A 17596-nucleotide genomic window follows, 5' to 3' on the forward strand; every position below is an offset into this window, starting at 1 on the left:
GGCTGAGGCAGGAGAATTGCCTGAACCCAGGAGGCAGAGGTTGCGGTGAGCCGAGATCGCGCCATTGCACTCCAGCCTGGGTAACAAGAGCGAAACACCGTCTCAAAAAAAAAAAGAAAAAATACACAAATTAGCCAGGCATGGTGGCATGTACCTGCAGTCCCAGCTACTCGGGAGGCTGAGGCAGGAGAATTGCTTGAACCCGGGAGGCGGAGGTTGCAGTGAGCAGAGAACATACCACTGCATTCCAGTCTGGTGACAGAATGAGACCCCATCTCCAAAAAAAAAGGTCAAAAGACACAGTGCCCTGGGTAGGAAAGACAGGCTGGCCCGTCACAGAGGGCAGTTAAGGGGAGAGCATGGGAGAGACTTGGTATAGGTGAGTCAGTCCAAGATGTCACCACAGCACCTAAGCCTTGTGGCCACATCACTCCCCAAACCACACCACTGTGTAACCATGATCTCCATAACAAGGAGAAATGCAGGGCGGCTTTAGGGTGTGCCTCCTGGAGCTCACAGCGGCAGTGAGCACAGCATGGCTATGGGTGAGCCCTCAGCCTTGGCCTTTAGGTTCGCCCGCAGCAGTGACTTCAGCAGGCTCCAGGGACATAGTGGGGCAGAAATTGGAGCTGCTGAGGGTGGGGGCAGGGTGCTTCCCAGCATGTGGGGAGGGTGTGAGCACACCCCTAGGTCCTTGTCCCTGTGTCGGCTGCCAGCCGCTCTAAGGAGAAAGCAGCAAGGTGCACATGCCTGGCTGAAGGGCTTCACTGGGAGGTGAAAGAGCCTGTGACTCTACCTCACACTCAGTTCCCTGCCCCGGGGACTTGGGAGTGGGAAGCAGGGGGCTTGCAGGACTTCCCTCCACAGCCCGGCCAGAAACAAAGACAGAGAGGAAGCCCTGGTCAGGTTAATGGCAGCTAAAACGCTCCCGGTCCATTTACTGGCCACGTGAAGTGGTCGTCAAGAGGCAAATTAGAAGGTTATCACAGGAAGATGTGTAATAAGTGCCCGGCAGTACGAAGGGTTCAGCAGAGTGAACAAGGCACACGAGGTCTGTGTTCAGGAAACGGGCCCGTTCCCTCGTGGAGCAGGTGACTCCCGCACGCCTGTGAGGCTCAGGGCTGCGGTGTCTGGCTCTGCTCTGCAGGAGCACGTGGGCCCTGGAGCCCGCAGCCAGCTCAGTGGAGCTGAGCGTCCAGTTCGTACTTCTCACAGAACTTGTCGGTGAAGGGGATGCAGGTGAGGAACTCACACCACTCACAGCGGACAGGATAGACGTAGAAGAGGACCACCAGGCCAGCCAGGAGGCCCAGGAAGACCACCTGAAAGACGATGATCTGGCAGCGTTTCCGGTACAAGTCGAACTTGCCAAAGCTGATGTAGGGCAAGAAGGCGAAGGAGAGGAAGAGGCCGCTGATGAACCCCGAGATGTGGGCAAAGTTGTCGATCCAGGGCAGCAGCCCGAAGGTGAAGAGGAAGAGCACCACAGCCAGCAGCTTGAAGAAGGCACGCCAGGGCCGCGCCAGGATCTGCCAGCTCTGGAAGAGCTCCACAAAGAGGCAGGCCAGGATGCCAAACTGGGAGCCAGCCGGACCCACCTGGGGGATGGTGGGGACAGCTGTAAGGCTGTGGGGCTGGGCAGGTCCCCAGGACTCAAGTTCTCATCTTTCTGCCCCCACTTCCCATGGCCTAGAGCATATTGGGACTGAGGATCCAAATGGAGATGCTCCCTGCCGGGCACTGCAGAGACCCAGACTCCGCACCCCATGTGGACATGTCCATGGCAAGCTGCAGGTGCACACAGGAGGATCCCCACCCGGAGGGCCAGCCTTACCTCTGCTCGGTACGGCAGGAAGATGGCACTGGCCAGGTTGCCAGTGACACCACTCAGCAGGTAGATGATGGCTATGCGGTGCCAGCCTGCCAGCTTCTCCAGGTCCCGCAGGACGGTCATCTGGAAGCAGATGGACACCAGGCAGTGCAGGATCCTGTGGTCAGTGGCAGGGGTGGTGGGGAGACATTCAGCAGGAAAGTAACCTCTCTGCCACCCCCAGCCAGCCAATCCTGGGGACCCTGAGACCACCCACGCAGCCCAGTGTCACTTGCCCGGCGTGCAGGAAGAGGGACAGCCACAGGCGGTAGAACTGGTCAGGCACCTCAGGGTTGAGGAAAGGCAGGAGCCCACACACATCATCCATGCAGTGCACCTGTGCAGAGCAGCATGTCAGCACTCACAGCAGCTGGGGGAGGGGAAAGACAGACACCCCGGAGCCTACCTGAGAGCAGAGCGTGGCCTCCTCATGGAAGTAGCCCCTCATGAAGTCACAGTACTCCCGGGAGGTGATCTCACACCTAGAAGGGCGGGCCAGGGTTGGGAGGCTGCTGCCTTGTAGAGGGCACTGCTGGCATCCAGGGCAAGTTTCAGCCGCACCTACACACGTTTGTTAGCCCTGAAGAAGTCCAGACCCCTTCTGACCCCACACCCCTTAGCATACTGGGTTATTTCAGGAATTTTTTTTTTTTTTTGAGAGGGAGTCTCGCTCTGTCACCCAGGCTGGAGTGCAGTGGCACGGTCTCGGCTCACTGCAACCTCCATACCTCCCAGGTTCAAGCGATTCTCCTGCCTCAGCCTCTTGAGTAGCCATGACTACAGGCATGCACCACCACTCCCAGCTGATGTTTGTATTTTTAGTAGAGACAGTTTCATCACACTGGTCAGGCTGGTCTTGAACTCCTAACCTCATGATGCACCCACCTTGGCCTCCCAAAGTGCTGGGATTACAAGCGTGAGCCACTGCACCCAGCTATTTCAGAATTTGGTTAGGGAGAAGGCACAGCCCTAGGACAATGCTCTGAGCCCAGTGACCAGCTGCACTCCCGTGCACGTACGCACGCCTACCTGCCCTTGGTGCCGATGCAGCAGGGCCGCCCTGTGATGACACAGTCCATATGCGGATGGTTGGTGTGGTTCCCGGCACTGTTTTTGGTGCAGATCTGGGTCACAAATGGGGATGAGCTGGGTCAGGGCCTCGCCCAATTTTTGGCCCCACACCGTGTTTGGGGGTAGAGGCAAAGGTGGGCGGGCTCATAAGGTAGAAAACAGTGTGGTTTCCTTGACTTCCAGCAGGCCACCACCCTCTGAGTCTCTATCAAACTGGAATAATGTCACTTGACCTTTCAAGTCTCCATCTAGTTCTCTTGATCTACGTGCTCAGAGGAGCAGGTGTTGGTTGATGGACAGGCTGTGCAAAGGCCAGGTGCACAGCATCTGAAAACGTGAGGTGGTCCCATGATGGGAATCTCTGGCATCACCAATGGGTGGGTGTGGTAGGTGCTCTCCCTGCATGACAAGGATGACTCCCTAACAACCCCCCACTGTAGCTCACCGGCCACCTGGTGATGTCTTCTGGCCACTCATGGGGGTCTTCAGAGGAGGGCTCATCACACACCCTGCATGAGCCAAGTAGGTGGTCAGACCCTGCTGGGAGCCCCTAGCGTTGGCACCCTTCCAGCCAAGTTGCCAACAACTAGGGGAGCCCCTACACCCTCTGCACCACAGCCCCCTGGAAGGTGTGAAAGAAGGCGGGTAGAGCACTGCGGCAGGACTAACCTGGGATCCTGGTGGCAGACAGAACCAAACTGTCTCTTGTGGCCGGCAAGCTCTGGGGCACTGGGATGGATGGGCCACTTCACCCAAACTGCCAGTGTGGACTGTGGGAGGGGGACACAGGGTCAGGCCCAGCTGGGTCAGGGCAACGAGGGGCGCTCAGTGAGTCAGGAGTCAAAGGCAAAACCACTGAGCTCATCCCTCAGTTCTACGAGTCGCCCCCTATGAATTGATACTCTTGAAATGCACAGGCATGTTGGAAGAGACTTACACAGAGTTCAACCGTGGCCAGGCTCGGTGGTTCACGCCTGTAATCCCAGCACTTTGGGAGGCCAAGGCGGGCAGATCACCTGAGGTCAGGAGGTCGAGACCAGCCTGACAAATATGGAGAAAGCCCGTTTCTACTAAAAACACATAAATTGGCCAGGCGTGTTGGTGCGCACCTGTAATCCCAGCTACTCGGGAGGCTGAGGCAGGAGAATTGATTGAACCCGGGAGGCAAATGGCGCAGGGAGGCAGATGGCGCAGGGAGCCAAGATTGCACCGCTGCACTCCTGCCTGGGCGACAAGAGCGAAGCTGTGTCTCAAAAAATAACAACAGAAAAGAGCCAGGCGTTCAACAGCATAATCCCTGTTAGCTGAAAATCAGCGTCAACCTCTGTGTCCTAAATCAGGGAACCGGCATGGACTATGGCACCTCCATATAAGATGATGTGATGAAAGTTTGGGTGAATCGCCTTTTTAAAACTGCTCAGTGGAAAAGAGAGCAATACCACTTAGGTAACCTTTAAGACACATGCTGGTAGAGTACACCCAAGTCAAACGACCAAATCAGATGGCGGTCTACGGGGCGAGGAGCTGGAGATGGGGGAGGGTGGGGTGGGGACAAGGAGGAATGGATGTGGCAGGAACGGCATTGCACATAGGGAGGCGGGATGTGCCAGGAACGAGGGCGAAGGATCGCTCTACTGAGTCTATCTGAAGTCCAAAGCGAACTTGGGGCAGGCAGATGGGGGGGAGTCCTGCTGGGGAAACGCACCGAGCACTCCTCCTCCGAGGTCTGCACGCAGCCCGACCTGTCATTGCGCACGCAGCAGGCCGAGTGCTTCTCGCGCTCGCGCGCTGCCCGAATGAAGCTGTGCACCTGCGGGTCCTGGCGCATGCAGGGCGAAAACTTGGCGCCCAGGTGGATGAGGGCCTCCTGCGGGCGAGCGAGACCGACAGCTGCGGTCCCTGCCTCCCGCTCGCCGCTGGCACCTCCAGGTCCCGCCCCCGCCGGCCCCGCCCCAGCCCCGCCCTCACCGAGCTCGGGCCGATCCAGAAGTTCTCCTGCTGCACGTACTTGACGTTCTCGTAGACCCCGCGGTTCCGCAGCACCTAGGAGGTTGGGGAGCGGCATCAGACCGGCCCGCCGTGGGCCCTCTCAACCCAGAGCCCAGACCCCACTCGTCCGGGCCCGGCGAAGGCACAGGGGCTCACCGAGTCCACCGTTTCATGCTGCGAGAAGCCCACGGGGGCGATGCCGTAGATGCACACGGCCAGAATGGTGATGAGCGAGTGCACGAAGGTGAGCCAGTAGGTGAAGAAGGGCCTGCGGGGCGGGGCGTCAGCGGGGCCTCATCCCCGCCCTGGGGCCTCCATCCCACCCCGGGCCTTGCCTGCCTCGCCCACCTGTGGTCGTCCATGTCCTCAATCTGGCGCTTCACGAAGCTGTCGATGCGCTTGCGGTAGGTGCGGTTGGTGAGCCGTCCCACCATGCCCAGCCCATACGGCCGCTTCTCCCGGGCGAAGAGCTTGCGCACCGGCACCGCGATGCGCTGGCCCCGCCGCGGCCCCGCGCTGCTCACCACCTCCTGTCGGAGCCGCACCTTGGGCTGCGGGGCTGCGGCGCCCTCCTTCTGCTTCCGCCAACCTCGCTCCAGGGGCCTGGGGGCAGCCGGTGTTCACCTCCCGCCCCAGCCCCCACATGCTGCCGTCCCTCCCCGGGGCACCAGGGCACCCTGACTCTATCCTGGCGAGACGCTGGGCAAGTCCCCCGGAATTTGCCTCCTCCTCTGCCAGTAAAAGAGCAATACTGGGCGCCTCCGGGGATGGCAGGGAGTGGGAACTGGGACCCACAGAGTTCTGCCACTCAGCAAGTATCGCCTCTGTCACCTCCACCTCCCCGTTGGATTCTGTCCTGCCCCTGGGCTCTAAGATTGCTGTCCCATCCCACAGACAAGCCATGACCCTGAGGCCATGCCCAGCCCTGGGTCTTCCACCCCTGGTGGCCAGTGGGTTCCCAGTCCCTGAGGCTACCCCTTCCATCACCCCCAGAGGTGAACGCCAAGACGCCTAGCTGCTCCTGACGGCCCGGGGTCTCCCTCTGGCCCCCTTCCCTGCCTGCCTCACTCACAGCATCAGGTGGCTGCGCTCAAGCTCACTGCGGTCCAGGGCCCCACCGGTGAGGTCCGCCTGCTCCGGCACCTTCTCCCAGTCCTTGAGTGCCGCCTCCGATGGGGACTCGAAAACTTCATCGGGGTAGGTGGACAGCTCTTCATGGAGGATACCTTCCTGAGCAAACACATGAGGTCAGGGTGGACGCCGGGATGAAGGGAATCGGGGTGATGCCCTGGGCACTCCTTACCCGGGCAAAGAAGGACGTGTCCAGCTCATCAGGGAAATCGGTCGTGTCCTCCTCCAGAAAGCTGGCGGGAGTGAAGCTTCGACGCTGTGCCCGACGCAAGGTGCCATCCCTCACAGAGCGGCCCTGGGCACAGGGCAGCGAGCGTGAGACCCGGCTGCGGGCTCGGCCCCCCACCCCCACCCTTGGCCCCTGCACCCACTTTCATCAGCGCCGCAGCTGCCCGGAAGCTCATCTTAGCCACCGACTCTCGCTTGCGCCGCCGCGGGAGCCGGTGGAACCCTGAGCGGGAGCTGGAGAAGGAGCAGAGGGAGGCAGCACCTGGCGTGACAGGAGTGTGCGGGGCACTCAGGCCTTCCGCAGTGTCATCTGCCACCCGGAAGGCCCGGCCACGCGCCAGGGGATCTATGATCTGGAGGAGGGGGAGATGATGGAGTCAGGACTGGGTCAGCACCATGCAGGCTCCTAGCTCACCCAGGTGCACAGAGGCCTTGCAGTAGAGAGCGTGACTGCTACTCCTGACACCTCATGGGCTCCTGGCCAACTGTAGGGGCACCACTCCCACCCCACAGCGCCTAGAGGTCCTACCTGGAATGCTCTCCCATCCAGACAATGGCCCCTGGTGCAATCCCAAGACCATGTCCCCATCCCAAGGTACCCCTTCCCAGGTACTGTTTCAGGTGCCTTCATGGGCAGGCTGTCTTAACTGCCCTTCCAGACTGTAAGCTCCCAAAGAGCCTCTTCTTTTTGTTTGATTTTTGAGGCAGAGTTTTGTTGTTATTGCCCAGGTGGGAGTGCAACGGCGCGATCTCGGCTCACCGCAACCTCCGCCTCCCGGGTTCAAGCGATTCTCCGACCTCAGCCTCCCAAGTAGCTGGGATTACAGGCATGCACCACCACGCACGGCTAATTTTGTATTTTTAGTAGACATGGGGTTTCTCCATGTTGGTCAGGCTGGTCTCAAACTCCCGACCTCAGGTGATCTGCCCACCTCAGCCTCCCAAATTGCTGGGATTACAGGCGTGAGCCACCGTGCTCAGCCCGAAGAGCTTCTGCTCAGGCTGGCTGTGTCTGCAGCCCTAGCCCCTGGGAGCAGAAGGAGGGGCCTGCAGGAGGCAGCGACAGGCAGGCATACCTTCTGCATTCCCAGCTGGCATGGCCCCACGTAGAGTGGGGGTGGTGTCTCGGTGCTGGTCAGCGACACATTGTCCTGGCTGGGCAGGTCCAGCTCCCGGAGGACCTGGGGCTTCAGCTTCCCATAGCGCTGGCTGCAGTGACGGATGCTCTTGCGCTGCCATTTCTGGGTGCTATCACTCTCCTTGCTCACTCCAAACCAGTCAGCAGCCCCCCTGGCATGGCAGAAACTCAGCAAGGAGCATCCAGAGCACCCCTCCCAGGCAGGGACTTCGGCGGCCCTCCCTGGGGGCAGCATGCCCTGCCCCAGGCCTGCGGTCACTCCAGGGACCAGAGTCTGGGTGGGCAAGGTCTAATGAGAGGATGAGTGGGTTCCAGCCACCCCATGAACTGTTAGCCAACTCCAAGTTCCCACTAGACAGCAACTGGCAGGGCCTGCCTAGTTGAGTGCTTCCTAGAGGCCCTCACCCCACCGTCCCTGAGGGGCAGTTGAGGGGAGACACTGAGTCCAGAGAGGGAGCTCGGCCCCAGGACACCACAGAACTCGGAAAGCAGGTGCTTGCGGGCCCAGGCAGGCTGTCCGCAGCACTTGGACATGCAAACAGAAACACTGCCAGCACCTGCCATTAGGAACCCCAGGGAATAACCAGGCTGGCAGCTCCCAAGGGGCCACATGCCAAGCACATGCCACAACAGCACACTCATGACCTGTATGAGATACCTGAGCAGGGACCAAGAGAGAGACTGGTGCTGTGGGAGGGCCCTGCGGGCAGCCCAGGGACCCAGGAGGGGTAGAGTGTGGACGCGCCCGAAGCGTACTTGTCGGCTGCTAAGAGGCCAGAGCATCCGGTGGTGGAGACAGGAGGAGAGAGTGAGTGCCAAAGAGAAGGGAGGGGAGCAGGGGAGGGGGTGAGAGCAGTCAGTCTCCACAACAGGAGGGCAAGGGGATGTGGGGACCGAGAAGGAGGGGAAGCTGAGACAGGAGGGCCCCTTGCCTCATTCCCATCCTCAGTGTGCCTGCCTCTGCCCCGCCAGCCCCAGCTCCCACCCCGTGAAGCAGCTGGACACTGTCAGTACCTGCGGATGGTCTGTGTGATGGACGTCTGGCGCTGCAGCACCGGCCGCCGGAGCTCGTAGTGGGGCGAAGAGATGTGGGCTGTCTCAGCTGGCATACTCACACTCCTCAGGAAAACCTGTCGCCTCAGGGGCTGGGCAACATGGTCACAGTGAGGGTAGTGGGCAGGGGGCACCCACAGCCCCTGCTGGCCAGGGCCTACCTGCAGGAAGTTGGGCTCTTCTGCTGTCAGGGGTGCTGCAGAAGGAATGTCCAGCTTTAGCCAGGGCGGCTTCTTGCGCTGCAGGCTACTCGTGCTGTCCCGGCGGGCCTCACTCATGGTTCCCAGCAGAGCGAGGCAGGCCTGCGGGGCGGGGCGTGTTACTCAGTAACGACTTCTGAAGATCCATTGCACCCAGACCCAGGAGGAGGGAGAAGCAGCAACAAGCCCACCCATGGAGCTTGTGTCCTCCACTGTCAGAGCCTTACTATATGCTCAGCCCTAACTTGCTCTGAGCCTGGCTTGTTCATCCCAACAGACAGTGCTGGGTACATCCTATGTCCTCAGGCAACGTAAGTCCATGGGACAGCTATCTGAGCATCCAGTATGATCAGGAACTGCTCTAGGTGTTGGAGACACACTGGTGGAAAAGCGAGACAAAATCCCTGCCCTTCTGGAGCCTGCAGTCTATACAATGAACTTTTAAAATAAGCGAATGTACTGGTTGGTTAAAAGATGCTAAGTATGATGGGGGAAAGAAAGCAAATCAGGGGCCAGGCGCCGTGGTTCACACCTGTAACCCCAGCACTTTGGGAGGCCAAGGCGGGCAGATCATCTGAGGTCAGGAAATCAAGACCAGCCCGGCCAACATGGTGAAACCCCGTCTCTACTAAAAATACAAAATTAGCCAAGCATGGTAGCGCATGCCTGTAATCCCAGCTACTCAAGAGGCTGAGGCATGAGAACCGCTTGAACCCGGGAGGTGGAGGTTGCGGTGAGCCGAGATCATATCACTGCACTCCAGCCTGGTCAACAGCAGGACACGCTGTCTCAAAAAAACAAAAAAGCAAATTAGGGTTGCTTGGCAGGACGGAGTGAGGCCTCCCTGTGAGGCGACATATAAGCAAAGGCTTGAAGGAGGGGGGTGAGCACAGCTGGGGCTGCAGGGGTTTCCACACACAGAGAACAGCCAATGTGAGGTCTTAGGAACATGGGGCTCACCCTAGTCTGTGCCAGGGCAAATCTCAGGCCTGTCTTACCCAGCCCTCACCCTCTTACGCACCAAGACTTCTACTCCAGAGACAAAGGCCTCACTATGCACAGGACAGCCTGTAAGGGGTGTGTGATCAGTCCACTGCATAGAGCCACCACACTCGGGAAAGAGCGCGGTCGGGCAGGAGCTGGTGGTCCCCAGCTCCTGTGCACAAATGACTTCCCAGAAACCACCTGGGCACACACCAGCATGGCCACCAGGTGGCGCAACGTGCCCAGAAACGGCAGTGAGGCGGCTGGGTGCTGGGGCAGCCGGGCACTGCATGGTTGGATCCACGCTGAGCATCCCGCCCCAACCCCAAACCTATCACCCAGGCACAGGGCAAGGGCCCAGGGGAAAGCCCCACAGCAGACAGGCCAGGCTTCGTTCTGGCCACCACTGCCTGGCCATGTGACTGTGACTCTATTTACCCTTACACCTTCCTGGCAGAGCCGCAGCTGCCCCGAACCCAGGGGGACCACACGGGCATCACAGCAGAGATCCAAACTGAGGAAGGCCCCTGAGCACGCCACTGGACAGACAGTTGTGGGGGGCTGGCCAGAGCTTCCAGAAGCAATTTTAGACAGAAAACCCCAAATTCCTCCACCTCTTTAAAGAGCTGCAGCCCACCCACTAAGGCCCCAGAAACGGCTTTCACACATGGGTGTCCCTCTCAACCGCTTGGAGGAAAGCCCCACCTATGCTGTAGAAATAGGGAAAGAAATAGGGAACACAAGCTTGCCCTGCTCAAGGTCATATGTGCAGGCAGCACAGGATGCTGCTCACAGCTCCTAACAATCTTTGCCAAACAGGGACGGGTCCAGGACAGTGCCACGGCCTCCTCCGACCTGCACCACCGGGGACGCGCCCGGGACAGTGCACACGGCCTCCTCTGACTCTGTACCACCAGGGAAAGGTTGGGAATGCTGCTCACAGCCCCTACTGGTCCTACATGGACCAGAACAGACACAGGTGGAAGAGGGTCCTTCAGGGATGCTTTCTGCTGGCTCTTACCCCACCCCTCACACTCCAGCCCCTTCTCTGAGCTGACTGCGCACTTCAGTTCCCAGGTGAGTGATGGGGGGAAAGCACTGGGAAGTTCCCCATACATGATGCTCAGGGGTTGTTCCTTCCACAAGGCCCCCTAAGGCTCCTCTCCCTGGCCCTCACTCGGCCTGGAATCAGGTGCAAGGGCCAAGGGCAGCAGCTGCCTCCACATCTCTGGGAGTCCCTCCTAGGCCCATGGCCCATGCAGACCCCCCGAGTGCCACAGGGTCAGACAGGAAGGCATCCTGATGGGAACCGGGTGGGTCAAGGTCCCTCTAGGAGACCACTCTGCATCTGAATTGTGGCCCAAACCCAGCCCAGACCTGCGTGTCCTGGATACAGCCCAGCCACAGCATCAAGGAGTCGCAGCTCAATTTCCCGATCGTCCCCAAGCCCTCCCTCTGCAGAGCTTACGGATAGCAGTACGATCGCCCTGCTGGTGAGGAAGAGCCAGGAGGGCTGCCTCTGAGTCTCAGACTCTAAGGTTGCAATTTCAGACCATGTCAGGCACATTGGGAAGCCAGGCGGTGCTTGGGAAGGGGCTTCCAGAACCCACAGTGCTGGGACAGCATCCTGAGTACACTCCCAGCATGTTCTCACCCAGAACATGGACAAATGTTCCCAGTGAGGCCATTATGGGGCCAGAGAGGGGCTGGGCCCAGAGCAGAGACGGGGGCCACTGCCAGGAACCAGCAGGCTGAATCCAGGGGGCTGTCCTCTCCAGGAGTCTCCACCTGTGCCCAGCAGCACTAGGCTGCACCCAGGTGGTTCTTCACTCAGGAGTGTGAGTGAACTCTGCCAACACAGACCTTTGCCAGCTGATCAGCTCACACACATCCGTGACTTCCATGGCTCCTCACAGCTGACTCCCTCCCCTCAGAGCCTGCACGTGCGCCCTGCACGCCCTCCCACGTGTTTGAGGACCTGCAGCCTCAGGCTCCCCCACTCCCCGAAGGTGGTCGTGTCCTGGATTCCAAGACACAACACGGCACAGCACAGCAAGGGAGTTAATTCACACGTGCTGGTTCCACAGCGCTCAGGACTGGTCTGCTCTGAAACCACTGCTGGGTAAACACTGATCGCTGCAGGGCCCAGGCCATTGGGTCCGTAGCTAGGGTAACGAAGGATTACTCAAGATGGCCCCTTGACCGGGTCTGGGAGAGGAGCTGCCTGGCATGAGCAGGTGCAAACAGGGACAGTTGGGAGGTGAGAAGAGCTGCGCAGTGCGAGCATGTATGGGGAACCTGACCTCCCCAGTACGTCTCAGCCGGGGCCCAAAGTCGGCTCCAGCAAACAGCAGGGTGCTCAGCCCATGCGGGAAGCACCAGCTGCCATGCCTGTACATCTAGTTCTCCTGGGGTTCCTCACCTCCCCAAAAACCCCTCCTGTGCTAGCAGTGCAGGCAGAGGTCCTGCAGGTGGGCAGAGGACTCACCCTGCTCCCAGTGCTGGGTGTTCTGGCCTGCCCCACCCCTGTGTGCCTAGATCCCCATCTGGGCCTCAAGTGGGTGGGATTCACAAAGGAAGAGCCGGAGTAGGCGTGGGGAGGGGCCGGCCCCGGCGGGACAAAGAGTCTGGCCAGGGAGCGGCATATTGCCCTCCCAGAGACAGTGGCTCAGTGTCCAGGCCTTCCCCAGGCACACAGTGGGCTCTTGTTCCCAGAAAGCCCCTCGGGGGGGATCCCAACAGTGTCTCCCCCCTGCTGGCCCCTCAGTATAGGGGGAAACTGTGGCCCACAGAGGGCCTGACTGCTTGGGGTCACACAGCATCTGAGTCACTGCAGCAGCATCACAGCTGCCAGCCCCATCAGCGACACCCAAAGCCACATCACATCCCAGGACCAGCTGGGGGACCGGGTCAGGGCTCTCGAGAAGGCTGAGGGTGAGGACGGTGAAGGGGGCCACTGGCCTCATGCACGTTGGAGTCCACTCCGGCTGCCTGCGGAGCCTGGTGTGGAGGGGCTGGGCGGGGGATGCCGGAGAGTCCTGTGGACTCTGGTTTCTGGAGAGGTCTTTGGATCCATCAAGCTGGCCCCGTGCACGGGTGCAGGGAGAGCCAGGGAGCAGGAGCCGGTGCAGGGAGGCCACTGGGGACGGCCCAGGCTGACGCTCAGGCCTGTGTCTCCACCACCTACACCCCAAGCAAGCCTCAGCTTTCCCAAATGGAAATCAGGGGTCACAGCAGGACCTGGCACAACAGGCAGTGGCTGACTCCACCACAGTGTCTGGTGCTGCCTGTGGGCACTGGGTACTCTCTGGGGGGCAGGAGCTGAGGTGTGAAAGGACCCTACAGCATATGCAACAAGAGGGCAGCCCCGGGGACACCTGGGGACAGACCCTTCGAAGGCGTCGAGTGCGGGAAGAGACCACAGTGAAGCTCGGCCAGTGCAGAGCTGCACCCTCAGGTGTAAGCAGCAACCACCTCTGTGCTCAGGCCTGCCCTGCACACTCACAGGACCACGCTGGCAGGGACAATTGGCCACAGAGGAGACTGCCAACCCCAGGGCCGGAACCATCACGCCTGGGCTCTGCTCCTCCCAGGCAACTGCCTGCTTCGAGGTCAGCTGGAGCAAGGGGCCTCACCCCAGGACACCTGCCCAGACGTGTCCTCAGCTCACCCGAGCCACGCCCCGGGGGAGGTGGCTCCTCCAGAATCCCCACCCACACGCTGGTCTCTGACCCGTCTTCTGCTTGACTTCTAATCTGAAACCCAATCCTAGATCTGCCTTGAGAAGGGAAAGTCACCAGCTGCCTGGCAGCCCAGCATCAGCTCCTCCGGCCTGATGAAGGGAAAGTCACCTGGCCTGTCTCTGCACCTTGTCTGTGAATGGCATCATACCGGCAATGACATTTACTAGGCTCTTTGCAAACGCTCCCAGTAAAGCCTCTACCTTTCTGTGGAAGAAATGAGGTTCAGGATGGGGCAGGGCAGGCCTGAGACCTTTGCGGGGTCCTCTCCAGCTCCCCAGCAGGACACACTGGTTCCCTGCCTCCCCTCATCACCCCAGGCAAGTAGAGGAAACAAGAAGTTTCCTACCGGCCACCTGTGAGAGAAGACGCCCGAGGGCCTGGAGACACAGGAATCCCTGATGCCACTGACATTCCAGCCCTGACCGGGGAGAGTAGTGCCCAGGGAGGTCAAGGGGCCGGCAATGGGGAGGGGGTAGGGCGCTGCCCCATGGCACTGGGGTCACCAGAGCCAAATCCCTGCCTCAGTTGGGTCTGACAAGGGCTGACATGGCAGACACACCTGGGAGCCAGGGGACACCAAGGGCAGGTCAGGGGACCTGTCCAGGCCGCACAGTCAGAAAGGGGACGGCAGCAAGGACTTAACTACACCAGTTTCTGGGTGTAAGCTGCCTGGTAAGCTGGACACCTCTAGTCCCCAGTCTGGAGTCTAGCTGGGTCCCAGGAGCTAGGCAAAAGCACCCTCTCCAGGCTGGAGGTGGGAGAGGCCCACACCCCATGCACACGTCTGGCCAGAGGACAGATGGGCAGCCCAGTCACCAGTCAGAGCCCTCCAGAGGTGTCCCTGACTGACCCTATGCACATGCTCCCTGGTGCCCAGGGGTCAGTAACCCCACAACCCCCTCCTGGGACCCACCAGCCGCAGGACAGGACTGGACCAAGTCAGAGCAGAAATGGCTTCCGCACTCAGCAGTTGGCTCACCTTCCTCAAACCAGATCCCGACTGATCACAGTGGTCTGTGTAAACCCTGGGAGGGGGTACTCCATATCCATCTTACAGATAAGGAAGCTGAGGCTCAAAGAAGCCCATCACTGCCTAAGGTCTCAGAGCCTCTAAGGGAGTACAAAGCCTTGGGCCAGGTCTGCCCAGGAGCGGTGGTGGAAGGGACTCTGTCTGCCTGCCCCAGCTGCCCTTCGCTGCAGACCCCAGAGGACAAAGCAGAACACCTGGGTTGTTCAGCCTCGTGGCTGTGGAGGGCTGTCAGACCCCTCTAAGATTCCATGCCACCTGCTCTATCAGGGGCATCTCAGTTGAAGGAGGAAGGAGTCACCCCCAAAATCATCCAACTCAAAACACAGGCAGGAGCCAAGGAATTCAATCATTGGGCAAATTGTGATCCTGGCACAGACACGGAGGTGGGGGATCTGGAGCCAGTGCAGGGGAGGCCCTCACAGCCAAGAGCAACTAGGGGTGCCCTGAGCAGGGACTGTAGCTGGGAAGATCCTGAAAAACAGGAGAGACCTGGGTGACTCCCGCTGAACCAACAGCCAGCTCATGAGGGGTGCAGGTTGAGGGATGACAGCAATCCCCCACGCTGCTCCAGGGGCCTGTCTGTGCAGTGGAGGCCAGCCAGCCAGTGAAAGCTGCTTGGAAGGGCTGGGAAAGGGTCTGAGGCCCAGTGCCTGCAATCCGAGACCACCAGACTCCCATGTACCCCATTTGCCACTGCCCCTTTCTCAGGAAAAGGGACCCAGCTTGCCCAGAATGAACCCCGGTTGGCTCGGCCTCAGGGACCCCTTGAGCCCCAGCCAGCTCCTTGGTTACTGGCTTCCGCCCACCCTTGGGGTGGGGGCAAGGGGATTGCAGCTGGCTCCACAGGGGCGGGAGAACCCAGCCTGGGACTGCCTAGGCATCTAGCTGGGTCAAACCTGAAAAGCCAGTTTCATCCTTGAATCTTCCCCCGATCTCCAACAGGAAGTCCCGTTGGGGGGGTGGGGGTTCCCAGGATAGGAGTAGGGCCTCCAGAACTAGACCCCACCCACCCAGACAGACACATTCAGTCTCAAGCTGCAGGCACAGAAGGAACTCTGGTCAGGACCACCTGGGTTGGGAGCAGGCCTTGGGGGGCCAGGGAAGATATCCCCGCCCATTCCGCACCCAGCCCCGCAAACACGCCCCCAGCATGACAGCCACCCCTCTGCCAGTGCCCTGAGCACCTGGGGTCTGGCTGTCGCCCCAGCTGGGAGAAGGCCTGTCTCTGCTGGCTTCTGGCACGGGGTGAGGGTTTGTCTGTGGGAGTCGCTCCTAGCCCACCCTGGAGTTTCCATGTTTACAGATGGGGGAGTCAGTGCCCTGGGGCAGAAGGTGGAGTCAGTCCCCCACCCCAGCTCCACTGCTCTGGCTATTCCCGTTGGGGAAGGCGGCTGGGACAGGGATGATCCCGCCCTGAGCTGGAGTTTCGACTTGGAGACACCACCCACCGGTGTTGGCCGGGAAGGACAATGTAGGGGGGCTGGGAGCTCAGAGGAGCCTGGGCACCCCCGGACTCAGCGTCCCGCTCCTGGGACCCTCAGCTGTTGGGCGGAGGCTGGAGCCGAGCTGTCCGGCCCAGCCAGGCCGCTGGGACTGCTAATCCGGCCAGGGGCTATTTTTGCGGCGCTCCGGGGTAGGAATCCGGGGCTGGGCCGCCTCCGCGGGTGACTCGGGAAACTCCGGGAAGAAAAGTCCTGCCGCCCCAGCAGGGCTCGCCGCGATCCCTCCCCGGCCCCGGCCCCGGCCCCGGCCCCGGCCCCGACAGGGCCCCGGTCGCTCAGAGCAGCACCGGCCACCGGGTGCTGAGAACGCGCCCCGCGTTTGACGGACGCAGCCCCGGAGCCCGCCAGCCCGCGGAGCCCTGTGCTCCCGGCCGCGCTCACTCACCGCCGCCGGGGGTCCTTGGTGGGTCCGGAGGGCGCCGGGGAGGAGGGGCTGCCGCTGCTGGCCGGGAGGGCGCCCGCGCCGAGTCCCCGCCCGCCCGGGAATGCCATGGAGCGAGGGGCGTGCGCGCCGGGGGCGGGCCCGGCCGGAGGGGGCGGCCGCGCTGACTCAGGGCTCAGGAATGCGCGCCGCCCGCCTGCCCGACTCCAGTCACCTCCTCCGGGAAGGCCGCTGGGCTCCGCTCTCCCCATTGTCTGTTCGCGAGGAAGGACACCTGTGGCTGAGGTCGCGAGCGCCTTGGCGGGACGGAGGGCCTGGTGGGAGCATCAGCGATGGGCAGCTCCACCTCTCCCTGGCTCTAGATTGCGGCCCGACCTGTCCTGCCCTGATTTGTGCTGAGTGGATGGGGACTAAGGAGAGAGGGCAGGTGGGGGCAGAGTGGAGGATGGGTGGGTAACCCTGGCTCCCCTAAACCAGACCTCCTCCAGAGGCCCACACTGATGAGTCCTGTATCTCACAGTCACCCACACATACCTGCGCACACGCCACTGATCACTCAGACACGCCCCACCTTCATTCACTTCATGTATTTCATGGGCTCACCCAAGCACACACTCACATGCACCCACCTACTCATGTACATCTTTCATGGGTATGCACTCATGCCACTCACACATGTACACACAAAATTGTACAGTGATGCACACATTCAGCTCAGAACTGGAGCAACTGTCCGTTCCCAGGCCCCGCGCCCCCACCCCCAGAAGCCCTGCTACCCCAGCAGGCACTCAGGCCAGGCCGCACCGGCCCCACCTGAAGCCACTGAGCAGAGGCAGCACCATGTCTGCTGTCCACTCTGGGCTCTTCTCACCGTCTCAGAGCTCAGCCACCACCCTGGGGTGGGCTCATATCCCTGCACTCTCTGGGTTGGACTCAAAATGGCCCTCTGCTTTCAGCTGGGGCCGGTGGGAGCTACCCAGCATTTGCCTCCTGATACTGGGTGGGCTGACCCAGGGGAGGGGGGACAGGGGTGCCAGCAGAGTACAGGCAGGGCTGTCCAGGAGCTCTGAGTGGTGAGGGGGCCGAGGCTTCTTCTGGATAGAGGGTGCAGGGATCCCTTCTTCCCATGGATCCATAAGGACCCCTCTAGAGAGTGGTCCCTCAGGCCTTGGAAAAATGTATCTTCAGGCCCTGTGCTGGTCACAACGCTGCTGCGGCTTCAGTGCCATCCTCTGGGCCTGGGAGGCACCAGCCCTCTCCAAACTGAGCTGTTGC

The 17596-nt window shown here is 60.8% G+C and overlaps 2 protein-coding genes across 6 annotated transcripts in view; one reads left to right on the top strand and one right to left on the bottom strand.

Moving 5' to 3' along the window:
* The window catches only part of SNRNP25 (small nuclear ribonucleoprotein U11/U12 subunit 25), a gene marked incomplete at its 5' end in the record, with an annotated part of 23719 nt that overhangs the window by 4743 nt on the left and 1380 nt on the right, over positions 1-17596 (top strand). The window contains one exon of the mRNA XM_037732231.1: positions 6994-7003. The remainder of the gene's footprint in view (positions 1-6993; positions 7004-17596) is intronic.
* Positions 903-17596, bottom strand: part of RHBDF1 (rhomboid 5 homolog 1) — a 23083-nt gene continuing 6389 nt past the window's right edge. Inside the window, exons 1-19 of one of the 5 annotated variants that reach the window (XM_017510825.2) lie at positions 16325-16435; positions 8642-8782; positions 8442-8572; positions 8086-8193; positions 7366-7579; positions 6433-6642; positions 6234-6356; positions 6003-6160; positions 5279-5533; positions 5087-5198; positions 4910-4984; positions 4647-4808; positions 3611-3711; positions 3387-3450; positions 2900-2994; positions 2277-2352; positions 2107-2207; positions 1835-1988; positions 903-1598 (exon numbers count right to left, since the gene is read on the bottom strand). In XM_017510825.2, the coding sequence (XP_017366314.1) occupies positions 1179-1598; positions 1835-1988; positions 2107-2207; positions 2277-2352; positions 2900-2994; positions 3387-3450; positions 3611-3711; positions 4647-4808; positions 4910-4984; positions 5087-5198; positions 5279-5533; positions 6003-6160; positions 6234-6356; positions 6433-6642; positions 7366-7579; positions 8086-8193; positions 8442-8572; positions 8642-8758 (2676 nt within the window). In that variant the 5' untranslated portion in view covers positions 8759-8782; positions 16325-16435 and the 3' untranslated portion in view covers positions 903-1178. Of the gene's footprint in view, positions 1599-1834; positions 1989-2106; positions 2208-2276; positions 2353-2899; positions 2995-3386; positions 3451-3610; positions 3712-4646; positions 4809-4909; positions 4985-5086; positions 5199-5278; positions 5534-6002; positions 6161-6233; positions 6357-6432; positions 6643-7365; positions 7580-8085; positions 8194-8441; positions 8573-8641; positions 8783-16324; positions 16437-17596 lie in introns of those variants that run through there. The other 4 variants (XM_017510826.2, XM_017510830.2, XM_017510831.2 and 1 more) reach the window with 4 other exon arrangements.

The sequence above is a fragment of the Cebus imitator genome, unplaced genomic scaffold, assembly GCF_001604975.1.
Source record: "Cebus imitator isolate Cc_AM_T3 unplaced genomic scaffold, Cebus_imitator-1.0 Scaffold444, whole genome shotgun sequence".
NCBI lineage: Eukaryota > Metazoa > Chordata > Mammalia > Primates > Cebidae > Cebus > Cebus imitator.